This window comes from Chlamydotis macqueenii, chromosome 9 (assembly GCF_036417535.1).
Source record: "Chlamydotis macqueenii isolate bChlMac1 chromosome 9, bChlMac1.mat, whole genome shotgun sequence".
Classification (NCBI taxonomy): domain Eukaryota; kingdom Metazoa; phylum Chordata; class Aves; order Otidiformes; family Otididae; genus Chlamydotis; species Chlamydotis macqueenii.
Window position 1 is genome coordinate 17,687,592 of NC_141564.1, and position 12,688 is coordinate 17,700,279.

At 56.4% G+C, this 12,688-nt stretch overlaps 2 protein-coding genes across 15 annotated transcripts in view; both read left to right on the top strand.

The window, feature by feature from the left end:
- DVL3 (dishevelled segment polarity protein 3) overlaps window positions 1-10,313 on the top strand; it is a 32,984-nt gene extending 22,671 nt beyond the window's left edge. For 2 of the 13 annotated variants that reach the window (XM_086754622.1, XM_086754635.1), the window contains 15 exons: window positions 1,404-1,525; window positions 1,931-2,037; window positions 2,626-2,761; window positions 3,044-3,137; window positions 3,498-3,567; window positions 3,862-4,001; window positions 4,198-4,274; window positions 4,706-4,818; window positions 5,135-5,185; window positions 5,309-5,458; window positions 6,282-6,413; window positions 6,670-6,855; window positions 7,449-7,661; window positions 7,948-8,346; window positions 8,809-10,313. In XM_086754622.1, the coding sequence (XP_086610748.1) occupies window positions 1,404-1,525; window positions 1,931-2,037; window positions 2,626-2,761; window positions 3,044-3,137; window positions 3,498-3,567; window positions 3,862-4,001; window positions 4,198-4,274; window positions 4,706-4,818; window positions 5,135-5,185; window positions 5,309-5,458; window positions 6,282-6,413; window positions 6,670-6,855; window positions 7,449-7,661; window positions 7,948-8,346; window positions 8,809-8,840 (2,022 nt within the window). In that variant the 3' untranslated portion in view covers window positions 8,841-10,313. Of the gene's footprint in view, window positions 1-1,403; window positions 1,526-1,930; window positions 2,038-2,625; window positions 2,762-3,043; window positions 3,138-3,497; window positions 3,568-3,861; window positions 4,002-4,197; window positions 4,275-4,705; window positions 4,819-5,134; window positions 5,186-5,308; window positions 5,459-6,281; window positions 6,414-6,669; window positions 6,856-7,448; window positions 7,662-7,947 lie in introns of all 13 variants that reach the window. The other 11 variants (XM_086754624.1, XM_086754629.1, XM_086754625.1 and 8 more) reach the window with 11 other exon arrangements.
- A 645-nt stretch (window positions 10,314-10,958) lies between these two features.
- AP2M1 (adaptor related protein complex 2 subunit mu 1) overlaps window positions 10,959-12,688 on the top strand; it is a 29,354-nt gene continuing 27,624 nt past the window's right edge. The window contains exons 1-2 of one of the 2 annotated variants that reach the window (XM_086754326.1): window positions 10,959-11,027; window positions 11,986-12,054. The gene's annotated coding sequence lies outside the window, so the exon portion shown is untranslated. The remainder of the gene's footprint in view (window positions 11,028-11,985; window positions 12,055-12,688) is intronic. The other variant, XM_086754327.1, reaches the window with a different exon arrangement.

Consider the following 12,688-nt stretch of genomic DNA (forward strand, 5'->3'; position numbering starts at 1 on the left):
TCCTTCTGCCCAGACCCACAGTGGGACATCCCTCACCTCTGTTAGGTCAGACCTCTCCTGTGATGGCTGATGGCTTGGCAGTTGGTTCAAGTACACAGGCTGGGGCCTGACCCCTGTCCTGGTCTCGTCACCTCCCTGGGCTGGCTCCAGGCTGACCCACAGCCTGTTTTGTCTGGGGCAGATCAAGGTACTGGGCCCTGTGGTCCCTCCCTGACACTGGAACAGAGCCAGCCCCTCTGCTTGCCCATGCCATGCAGGGGACAGATGTGGTGCAGACATGAAAAGCACGTTAAAAGTCTGTAGAGATGGAAATTGATCTGCCCTTGATCAAGAGCTCTAGCCATTCCCTGGGGGCTCCCTGGCCAGGGGAGGGCTCCTTTCTGGGCTCTGTCACCCTGCTTTGGAGGTCCTCGAATGTCTCTTGCAAGGAAGAGGCTTTCTGTTGCTTTCCTGCCTAGCCCTGTTGGAATTAGCCCTACTCAATGCAACTTGAAAGTGGTGAGAGCACAAACCTGGATAGGGAGTGGTGGTGAGGAAACCACTTTCCATTGAGCTCATTTGAGCTATCCTCTGTTTCATCCCACTGGCAAGCCCGTTTTCCATGGGAGAGGCTCCACCGCATTCCTTGAGCCCTGGAATTGGTGGTTTATCTTGGAGCCAGAGGCACAGATGTAGGTGTGCTGGGCTGCCCCAAAGCGTGGCTAGTGTAGGTAGTTCCCAGGGTTTGACCCCGTATTAAATTTATGCGCTGGGGAGACTGCTGAGCTTCCCAGAGGTTGGCTGGAGGCTATGCCCAGGCCACTTAGCTAGGCACAAGCTGAAAGTTTGCAAAGGACTTGTGGAAACCAGAAAAAAAAGTATGCTTTGGAGTCTGTTTCAAAGCCAGTCTCAGCCTTGAGCTCTGTTATCCTCAGCTCCCATTGTGGGCTGGGAAGGTGAAAGTCCTGCTGCATCCCACAGCTCCAAGGCAGAGATGTAGAGGCCGGTGAAATCGAGAAAAGGGGATGACTGGTAGCTGCCTCTTCTGATGTAAGAAGAGGAAAATCACTACGGAAATCCACTCCTTGCCACAGGACGTGTGCTACAGATTACCTGAACGTGAAAATTGTGCAGTGTGGGTGTGCAGATGATGTCAGAGTCTCCAAGCAGGGCTGTCAGCCACCCAGGCTTCACCGCTGGGTCAGGAATTCCGGAGCCCCAAACAGCCGGTGTCTGGGAAGGCGTTGCGGGGGGGATGTTGCTACACGCTTGACCTGTTCCATACCCGCTCCTGGGCATCTGCTGTTGTCCACTGTCAGAGATGAGATCCTGGGCCAGACAGGCTTTTGGCCAGCTCATTTGGCTGCTCTTGTAAATGTTTTCCCAGTGCCTCAGACATTTCATCCTGTCTCTCGTCCCTCCAGCTGGTGTCTGCAGAGGGTTCCCATTCAGATGCTGGCTCAGTTTGTGCTGATAACCAAACAGAGCTGCCACCCTCCATGGAGCGCACAGGAGGAATTGGAGACTCCAGGCCCCCCTCTTTCCAGTAAGTTGCCTGGACATCTATCCTGGTTTCCGAGGGACCCACAGTGACTTTGCTGTGAATCCAGACCAGGGACTGGGACGCTCCTGCCCAGGTTGGCAGGGATCACAGCCAGCCAGAAGGGAGGAGGATGGGGCTGGGAACAGATTCAAAGTGGAGCTGCGTTATTCAACAAGCAAGGGCATGCTGAAAGTAGTGCAGGGAAGTTAGCAAAGAGCTGGCACAGCTTCCCCCAGTCCCTTGCCCTGAACACATAGATGTGCTGTGGTTGTTCCCCACCACCTCTGCTCCTGTCCCTCAAGAAGGAAACAGCTGATGGCCAGAGGCTTGTGCTGGCCAGCTTAGAGGTAGAGCACCTGCTTACGTTGTCCTCTGTTGGACATATTTGTTCCTCTTATCTCATTGCAGCCCTAACACCGGGGGGAGTCGGGAAAACTTGGACAATGAGACAGAGACAGACTCGGTGGTGTCGTCGCAAAGGGAACGACCTCGTCGGAAAGATGGGCCTGAGCACGGTGAGTGCTGGTAACGTGGCAAGACTGGTGCAGGGCATGGCTGGGGCATGGTGAGAGCACCAGCTCCAGACATGGAGCAGCTCTTGGCTCTGCGGAGCCTTCCCAGCTTAGAAGGGCTATTCAGTGACCTGAGGCCGTAGCATTGTGTTGGAGGCAGGAGATAATACCTGTGTTGCATCAGAGCTTGGTGTTGAAACCTTTTAGGGGCAAAGGAGATGTCTCCTGTAGAAGCCTCAAGAGCAGGAGACAGCAGTGCCTCAGTCTTTCTTAGTTGAGAAGCAGAGTGTGCTGTAGCCCTGCCACTCTGTGCTGCTCCTTGCTCTGCCAATGAACCTGCTGTTAAGTCTTCCTCGACTTTAGCAGCATTGTTCCTAGTGGCCCATCGGCCTCTTCCCCTTTCTGTAGCGATAGAAGAGATATCCCACTGAAGACACGTGATCCCAGAGTGGACTCAGAGCTGGCTGGCATTAGATGGGATTGTCTGATGGCCACTTTAATTCTGAGAAGGCTGCTGTGAGCCCTGCAGGAGGGAAAGGGGTTGTTTCCCTGTGGCCTGTCCCTAGCACACTGACTCTTGTCTTTTCATAGCACCCAGAGTGAATGGGACAGTGAAGGGAGAGCGGCGCCGAGACCTGGGCGGGTACGAGAGCTCCTCCACACTCATGAGCAGTGAGCTGGAGACCACCAGCTTCTTCGATTCAGATGAAGATGACTCCACCAGCAGGTAGAAGAGCTTAAGTCCTGGACAAACACTAGCTTCTCCATGCCTCCCAGTACAGAGAGCCCTTTGCAGGGCACAGTAATCCTGGGCTCCAGGGTCCGTCCTCAGACCTGCCCCTGTCTCAAGTCTCACTCAGCAGCCCCCTCCACAATTGTCTGTCCCCCATGTACATGTTCTACCCCTCTGTTCCCTGTGCCGTTTCTGTGGCTCTCTTGCTGCCAGAGCCACCGCCCTGGACATATTTGTTCTGGCAGCAGAAGAGCTGACTGTCACTTTTGCCTCTAGGTTTAGCAGTTCGACAGAGCAAAGCAGTGCTTCCCGTCTAATGAGGAGGCACAAGCGACGCCGGCGGAAACAGAAGGCTCCACGCATTGAGCGGGTACTCAGGGGCTGGGTGTCCTGGGGAGGGCAGTGCAGGGCGAGGTGGGCTGCCTGCTGGATCTCTCCACTCGGTGTCTAGGGCTGATCAGGGATTTGACTGAGTTTGCTGTGGGTGCAGCTGGGGACGGTGGTGTCCAAGTGCTGAGACCATAAAGTGTTGTAAACCTTTCCCAGCTCTTCAAGAGCTAGTACCACAGACCTTGTCCTGGCTGTGGCTGATGCCCTCTGGTTCTGCAAAGCTCCCAGCATAAGGCTGGAGTGGTGGCTATGTTGCCACAGGGAGCACAAGTGGAGGGAGCTGGGGCTGGCAATCTTACTGAGGCACAGGAGGACATCTCATGTTTCACTTATGTTGCAGTCATCGTCCTTCAGCAGCATCACAGACTCTACCATGTCTCTGAACATCATCACGGTCACGCTGAACATGGGTGAGTGGGAGGTGTGCATGGAGCCTGCAGTCCTTCCAGAGCGAGATTGGGTGGCAGAGAGGGAACTGGGGAAGGGGCAAAGAGAACACGTGGGGAGGAGTGAGGAGATGAATTCTGTAGGGAAGTGGCTTGTCTTGAAGCACTGATCTCTCAAGAGTCTTCTCTGTGTCCCAGGACATCTCTCTGAGACAGGGGTGGAAGCAACCATCGTTAGCACGTGGTTTGTCTGAGGTTAGGGCTGCTTGTGCCTGCTGCTTTATGGTGTCTTACTACTTTCTCTTTCCATCCGTGCAGAGAAATACAACTTCCTGGGCATTTCTATTGTGGGACAGAGCAATGAGCGTGGGGATGGAGGCATTTACATTGGCTCTATAATGAAGGGCGGTGCTGTGGCAGCTGATGGCAGGATTGAGCCAGGAGACATGCTTTTGCAGGTACTTCATACCCACGTATCTCCATCTTTGAGTCTGGGAAAGCAATAAGAAAAGACCCAGAAGCCTCCCTGCGCACTTTGGCAGGCTAAACCCAGGAAGCTGCGCTTGAAGAGGGGAGCTGAGTCACTGCTGAGCTGAGTGGGGAGCTCAGCCTCTGGTCGCGTCTCTGGGACTCACCTCTTTGCATTGTTTGCAGGTAAATGACATCAACTTTGAGAACATGAGTAATGATGATGCTGTGCGGGTGCTGAGGGAGATTGTGCACAAGCCGGGGTAAGTATTTAGGTTGTTCCTTACCTCCATGGGCAGGTGTAACAGAGTGTGCTTGGGGTGTGAGAGTTGTGTCTTCCAGCCACCTCTGCCAGTGGCTCTGGAGAAGCTCAGAACTTACTGGTCTTGATGTTGCTTTGATTCCTGGGTTTTCATGCCCAAAGCAAGAATTGCAGCCAACAGAATGGGGGTGAACTGGGCTCTGTGCCCCTTTTTTGTGGGGATGCCCTGTCATTAGGGTCATCAGCAGCCCTCAGCGGGGTCACATCATTTTGTCCATTCCACTAAGGAAATCCATAGCTGGAGGGGGAGAAGGGCACTTTATTGGCAGCTTCTCCCTGTCTTGCAGGAGAGAGCCAGCGTACAGCATCCACCCATCATGCAGGAGTTTGTGCCACTGGGCTCTTGTTCTAACTCTTGCCTTTTTGTTGCAGGCCTATCACCCTGACAGTGGCCAAATGCTGGGACCCCAGCCCCCGGGGCTGCTTCTCGTTACCCAGGAGTAAGTGGATAGCTGACCCACCCTTAACGCTGGTGCCCAGCTCATGTGAGAGCCCTGCCTTAAGCACTTACTTGGTTGTTGTCTTGTTCCTCCCCTGTGTGTGTGACTCCATGTGGCACTGAATTGGGGTTTAGTGGGGTTTCAGCTCTCCTGTTAGGAGGCTGCTATGTCCTATTCTCAGGCCAAAATGCCCATAAGCCCAGCCCTCCTTCCCACATCACGCTGGGGACGCGTTTCACTGGGGCAGGGGGGTCACTTGCTCGGGGCGCCAGAGGAAAGAGAAACCCCCTCCTTGAGCCATAGGGGGATCTCTCCCTCTGCACCTCTCCTGCTGACCCTCCCTCTCTTCTTTCTCTCCCAGTTGCTCCCCAGCGGATCTGGGCTGGGCCAGACTCTCCATGCTCCGATCCGGGTGAGTCCCGGCAGATGCTGGAATGGAATGGGCTGTGCTTGAGTCCCTGTCCCTCCCCAGAGGTTGATTTAATGAGGAGATAATTTCTTATAGCTGCTAACCGACAGTTTTTTTTCACTGCAGGTGAGCCCATCCGGCCCATCGACCCGGCAGCCTGGGTGTCTCACACGGCAGCGATGACTGGCACTTACCCAGCGTACGGTATGAGTCCATCCATGAGCACAATCACTTCCACCAGCTCCTCCATCACCAGCTCCATCCCAGAGACCGAACGTAAGTCCTTGTGCCTCCGTGCTCCACTCACTGCACGGCTTCCTCGCCTTCACTGTGCTGTAAAGGGAGCAATACATCTGCTTGGGGACAGCTGGGATGGGCAAGGTCTGCCTTGCCAGGGGACTAAGAGGGAAGCAGCTCTCACCAGGCAGGTGCTTGGGTCGGTGGGAGTTCTGGCTGGGTGAATTAATACCACCTTTTTCAGCCTTCTATGTAAAGAGAGTAGAAGAGCCTGGGTGCAATCCAGGAGCTGTGGCAGGTGCCGAGGAAAGGCTCAGAGCAGTCAGGGGTTACCGGCTGAGAGTGCCACACCTGACGGAGTCAGCTTGTCCCTGGAGCCATTGCCCTCCCAGACAGTAGACAGGGCAGGATGGAGGCAGCTGGGAGCAAAGAGCCTTGCAGTGGGACAGGGTCCCGCTGAGCACAGGGCTCTTTTGTTGCTTTCTGAAGGTTTTGGGTGATTCTAGCATACGGAGCCCTGAGGCATCTAGAGAGCCAGGGCAAAAAGCTGGGAGTTTGTTGTAAGTTTCCGAGGAGCAGAGAATTCCCTTGCTCGGCTACGTGGGCTCAGTTGGCAGCTTTTGGATCAGCTGCTTGGGGCTGGTTGGAAGGAAGGAGACTCTAGCCTGGGTTGTGCACAACGTGAAATGGCTGACATGGGAAGGATAACCTTAGAAGATGGGTTACACAGCATGCGCGCCAAGGCTGTCTGAGATGTATTGTTCCCTGGCCCATTCCTCCTGTGTGTGAAGCTTCCATGTAGCCCTGTTGTCTTTTCTGTCCCCTTTCATCTCTGCCTCCCTTCCCTTCGTCCACACCACAGGCCTCGATGACTTTCACCTGTCCATCCACAGCGACATGGCCACCATTGTCAAAGCCATGGCCTCACCAGAGTCAGGCCTGGAGGTGCGTGACCGCATGTGGCTGAAGATCACCATCCCCAATGCCTTCATTGGTAAGAGACTGTGCTGCCTACAGCAGAGGCAGGGAGTGGGGAATTGGGTGGCCTGTTTTCCAAGCAGAGATGCCCAAGGGAGCATCTCTGTCACTGTAAACTGTTGACCAGACCAGAGGCACAAGTTGAACCTTTGGCTGTGCGGTCCTTTTTCACCTTTTGGCCCACTTTGTCTTGGCTCCAGGGTGACCCTGCTGCCTCAAGGGCCGGTCTCTTCCTCTCTGTTGCTGTATTTAAATCTGATGTTTGGTTACAGGTTCGGATGTGGTGGATTGGCTCTATCACCACGTGGAGGGCTTTACAGACCGTCGTGAATCCCGCAAATATGCCAGCAATCTGCTGAAGGCTGGCTACATCCGACACACTGTGAACAAGATCACCTTCTCGGAGCAGTGCTATTACATCTTTGGGGACCTCTGTGGAAGTATGCCACTTGGCATGGGTAGGAGGGAGAGGATGGAGGGGGGGTTAAGATCCTGCAGAGCCCTGCTAACACAGTGGGGATGTAGCTACCACCATTACCATCAGGCTGAGCCCCTTGTTCTAAAGACCCTGTTAGAAAGTGAGGAAGAATATCCCAGCTCCCTTGTCATGCTGCTGGGGTGGTGAAGTTGGAAGATGATGCTGTCACCCACTATGTGATCTTTCATTTTTGGCAGCCATAGCAGAGTCTTAGTCTTTGCTAACTTTGTCTCCAGGCACTGAACTTCCTGTGCTGGCAAGGGAGTGGTGCTCAGACAACAAAGTTCTGCTCTAATAAGAGGCATGGGGGAAGTAGTTGGGAGGGTGATCTGATGTGGTCCTTTCCCACCAAGCTGATCTCTGTGTTAGAGTGGCAGCTTAGGCTCACACAGTCTGGCTGTTGTCCAGCCAGGAAGCACAGATGGTTGCACTGACTGGCAGGGGGAGTGCCAGCTTCTGGCATCTCCTTGTGTACCCCATCCTAGTCCATCAGCAAGGGTAGGCAGGGAACTGCTTCATCACATGTGGTTGTCTTTCTGCTTGGATTAACCCCTCTTCTCTGCTTTCTTGCAGACATGGCTAATCTTTCTCTTCACGATCATGATGGCTCCAGCGGCGCCTCCGATCAGGACACTTTGGCTCCGCTCCCCCACCCAGGAGCTGCACCCTGGCCTATGGCTTTCCCATATCAGTATCCACCACCTCATCCATACAACCCCCATCCCGGCTTCCCTGACCCAGGCTATAGCTATGGAGGGGGCAGTGCAGGCAGCCAGCACAGTGAAGGTGAGTGAGGACTAAAATATGCCTGCGGGTGAGCGGATGCCCTGTTCAGTATGGGGAAGCAGCAGGAAAAGGCTGCTTAGGCAAGGCCCTGTGTGGGGGGGCAGCCAGGGCAAAAGCCATCTCAGAAGGGTTGTGGGACTCTAGAGTTGAAAGAAGACAGAGAGCACCAACTGTGCTGGTGGATGGCTGTGCTGCAGCGTGCTGCAGTCCTCTCTTGGCTAGAGGAGCATCCCTTCTTCCTGGCTTGCCTGAGCCATCACCTAACCTTGCCTTGTGCGCTTCGCAGGGAGCCGGAGCAGCGGTTCCAATCGCAGCGGCAGTGAGCGGAGGAAGGAGAGAGAGAAGACCGGGGAGTCCAAGTCAGGCGGCAGCGGGAGTGAGTCGGACCACACCACGAGGAGCAGCATGCGGCGTGAGCGCGCGGCCAGCGAGCGCTCGGTGCCAGCCAGCCAGCACAGCCAGCGTAGCCAGCACTCCCTGGCTCACAGCATCCGCAGCCACCACAGCCAGCAGTCATACGGCCCCCCAGGCCTTCCCCCTCTCTTCAGCCCCCCCATGTTGCTGATGCCTCCACCACCTTCAGCCATGGGGCCCCCCGGGGCACCGCCGGGCCGTGACCTGGCCTCTGTGCCCCCCGAACTGACAGCCAGTAGACAGTCCTTCCGAATGGCCATGGGCAACCCCAGTGAGTTCTTTGTGGATGTAATGTGAAGCGCCCGTCCCCTGTCTGTCTGCTGCCCCCCCTTCCCCTCTCCATCCCTGTCGTTTGTCTCCTAGGACCAGCCCTGGCTTCACTCCTTGTTTTTTGGGTTTTGTTTTTTTTTGGTTGGTTTTTTTTTTTTTTGGTCTTGATAACGAAAAGAAAAAAAGGGAAAAAAAAAAATAAATGGAACTAAACCTTGATTCTAATCCCTCCTTGAGCGGGGTGGACGGGCCTGGCAGGCCTGCTGGGTGCTGCCGGCCCATCCCGCCACCAGACTTGTGTATTGCCGATGGTAATTCCCTCCTGCCGTCCTCTCTAACCCCATTAATCCGCATCCGTCCCAGCGCCCTGTGCTGCTTGCCCGTGTGTTGCTGCTGCCTCGGTCCTTCCACCCTAAACATCTCTTCTTTCTTTTCACCCTTTTGTGTTTCTTCTATCAAGCAGCAAAGAATTACGGGGTGTTTGACTTTCTCTGAGCCTGCCGCCTGTGGGGGGGAGAGCTGGAGCGTGGCGTGGCCCGACAGGAGGACACGGAGCTCCAAGGGCGCTGGGCACGCATGGCGCTGAAGATGGCTTCTTTCCTCCCCCTCGTGGAAGATGCCCTGAGAGGGGAGCAGGGGCCAGCCTTATATATATGTGTTTTAAATCCCGTTGTAGTTGCCTTATGGCTAATGCATGAATGTTCCAGGGCTTCAGTGCCTCTGGGGAGTGGAGAGAGGCTGCCGCTTCCCTCTTGCCTCCCTCCTCTTGCCCACACGTTGAGCCAGGTCCCAGCCTGGCACTGCCTGATGACAGGACCCTCCTTCCCCTTATCTGAGCTGCTAGTCTTGAGGCTGGGGCTGTACCTCAACATTCAGCCCAGAGCAGCCGGGGGTACCTGCGCAGATATTGTGCGACTCAGGGCCCTGCACCTGCCCTTGGGTACTCAAGGGAGGATTTAAGGGCAGAATTCTGCTCTTTGCCCTTCTGCCTGCAACACACCACTGCCTGTCCCATTTGTAGGGGCTGTCCTGTGCCTGGGGCTGGCGGTGGCAGCTGTGGCCCTCTCCCTCCTGCTGTTGCACTGCTGCTGAGCAGTGTGATGTCTTCAAGGGCCTGGACAGAGTTAGAAGGCGAGGGAGGGGCACAACTGGTTTGCTTTTGGGAAATGGGGCGGTCCCCTAAATTTGCCCTGTGAAGGGCTTGAGCCTGCCTCCCCCTCCTCTTGTGCTGTGAGTGCTGCTGGCCTGGCTCCCGGGAGGGATGAGGCTGTGGAACAGAGCTGGGATGGCCCCGCTACCTCCAGACTGTGAAGGGCACCTGGCATCAACACGAGCTCTCTGCGGAGGGAGGCTGCAGCCTGAACCGTGGCCTCTGGACTCTGTGCCTGCAGATGTGCTGGGACAGTTGACTCTGCTCTGGTGCTCCCTGCTCTTTTTCCTTCCTCTTCTGGGTACTCAGAGACGTACCTCGGGCTGGGGGCAGCTGCCTTCCCCATGCCCGGGGCCAAGCACGGTACAGTACAGACGTGTTCGACCCTGCTCCCGTCGGTGCTGCCGCCCCGGCGCCCTCTCCTACTGCCGCGCTGTGGCTTTCTCTGCAAGCGTTGCCTCCTTTTGTCTTTCTTGTGTTTGCAGTTTTTATACGCTGGAGATGAAGTGTATTTTGCTCTCCTCCGGGGTCTGCGTTGCCCCTGCAACCCCTCTGCCAGCCCCGCTCTCACGTGCCATCAGTGACTCCCCAAAGCCTCTCCTTTCCCTGTTCCCGCTTGCAGCCAGCCTGCCCGGTGCCCGCTGTCCGCCAGCCTCCCGTGATCTGGGCACTGGTGAGCTGCCGCCTGTCCCCTCTCCCGCTGCCGCCCAGCAGCCTCCCCGGCCCCTGCTCACGCCCTTGCCCTACCCTGCCCGCTGGGTTTTATAAAAAACAAAACCGATCTCCTTGTTTTTATTTATAAACATAGTTTTATTGGACTCCTGCCTTGTGTTGGGTTTTTGTTTTGTTTTGTTTTTTTTTCCAGCCTCCCTTTCTGCCCTGCTGCCTGTCCCCCTGCAGCGAGATCCCAGCGGGATGGGGGCACCCTGTGCCTCAGCCGGTTTTCCAGCTGGCTCTTCCCGGGGTGCCGGGGGCTGCTGCAGCCTGAACCCGTGCTCTGGGTCTCCCGTGTCCATCGGGACTGAGAGGAGAGCCAGGGGCGGGTCTGACCCCCGGCCGGCGGTGCCTGTGCGTGGGGCTGCGGGAGCCGTGGAACAGCACGGTGGCTTCGGGCCTCTACGGAGGGGAAGAGCAGCCTCCCTGCCCGGACGCGCCCCAGTGCCCTACAGGCGGTCCCCACGCGGACCGGGGAGGAGGGGGTGACCCCACGGCCGGAGACCCGGCGCTGCCCCCGGCTCCTCGCGTGGGCGCGGCGGGCGCGCTCACTCCTCGGACTACAGCTCCCAGCGCGCCCCGCGCCGCGGGACTACAGCTCCCGGCAGGCTCCGCGTGGGACCCTCCTCGCCACCGCCCAGCGGCGGCGTCGGACGCTGAGCCCCGTCTCCCCGCGGAGGCGCATGCGCGGCCGCGGCGGGGCGCGGGCGGGGCATGCGCGGCGGCGTCTCTGCAGTGATAGGGGGGGCGCGGAGGGAAGGGGGGGCGGCGGCCGCCATCTTGGGCGCTGGGCGGCGAGCGGCGGCGGGCAGCGGCAGGTGAGGTGCCCTGGGCTGTTTTCCCGCTCCCCAGCGGGGGGTACGGCCCGTTTCCCTTCTCTGGGCCGCTTCCTGCGGCGGGGTTCGCTCTGCGACCGCGCCCGGGCAGTGGCCGAGCTGCCGCGGGTGGCGGCTCCCTGGGCGCTCGCCGAGGTGGGGGTCCGCGGGCCTACCCTGCGGGGCGCGGCACAGGCGTGGGGGGCGTCCTCTTGCGGGGCCAGGGTCCTCCTCTGGCTGCCCTTGAGGAGGAGCGCGGGGTGCCCCCCCAGAACCGGGCTGCCCATCGCGGAGCCGTGCCGGAGGGAAGCGGAGCTCCCTCGGGGGGGCTTTCCCTCAGCCCCCGGTGAGGGGGTGCTGGGCGACCCCAGCCCCGCTGAGGCTGGCTCACCCGCTCGCACGTTGCTGGGGGTTGAGAGGGTTTATTAATTGTTTCTGTTAGTTAGCTGTCGAATACCTGGGGTGGCAGCCCTACGGTGCTGAACAAGATGAGGGCGGGGACAGAGTCAGGCTCTGTGTGGCACAGGACACCTAGGGAAGGCCTGCACCGATGGGCTAGGTCAGCCTGAGCAAAGGTCTTCTAGTCGGATTGGGCTGGAGCTTCCCCTAAAATTATTTGCCTGTGCTACTGATACAATCGTGAATTTGCTAGGTCATGGCTTGCACCATCTACCTTCCTCCCTGGAAAACCTGCTGAGGCAGAACGTAGCACTGCCGATGCTAAACTCTGCTTGTTCCGAGGCTTAAAATGGGCTCTTATCCAACGGCTCTTCCAGATGCATTTCTGCTTCCATTCTTCCCTGGGCTTGGTTTTTTGATTCACTAAAGCTGCAGGAAGCACAGCCTATGTTTATTGTTCAGTGTAGCTGACTTGTCTCCCCACTAGGAAATGACTTGCTTTTTGTCTAGTCTTCTCCCCATGAGCTGTGTGATTCCATGATCTGTTTTTTGCTTGCTTTAGTATGACAAAGCTGCTATCAAGCTTTAGCCTCAGGCTGCCAAAATTCGAGCCTGGAACTTTCCCAGATAGGTGAGTCTGGATGGCTTCTGCAGAAGCCTAGGTATTACAGGTTTCTAACTGCATATGGGCTCATGTGGTGTCTTGTTGGGCAACGTTTGCTTGAATGCTATCAGAGCTGTAGCTACTATTTTTTCCTGTAGTAAAAGCTGTACTTGACCCTGTGAATTTTGCTTGCAGGGACAATCTCTAATCTGACAAGATGCTGCCAAACTGCCTGCTTCCATATTTCTCTTCTGTAGGAAATGCCATGTTACTGACATCTAGTGACAAAGATACCTGGCATTCTTTGGGCTGCAAATTGTCCATGTTTTCTTTCAGGGCGAGCATTTGAGATCTCCTTGGAGGGTATTATGGCCGACTTCTTCCTCTTCCTGAGAGAGGACTATTCTGGCCTTTGGCAAGTTGAGTTTTGAGGCTGTGAAGGGTCACATCTTGAGTTCTTCGAAGCACAGATGGCTGGAAATGTTGTCCTGTTCGATAGTATTTGGGTTTGGTTTTTTTTTTTTGATGGAATGGGAACAATCACTAAACAAAATGGCCTTTGTAAAGAAACTTCCTGTGACCCTAGTTAAACTTTTTTTTTTTTTGGTCTCATCACTGCATCAAGAAATTATAAAGCCAAGACTATGCTTTGTGACATGAC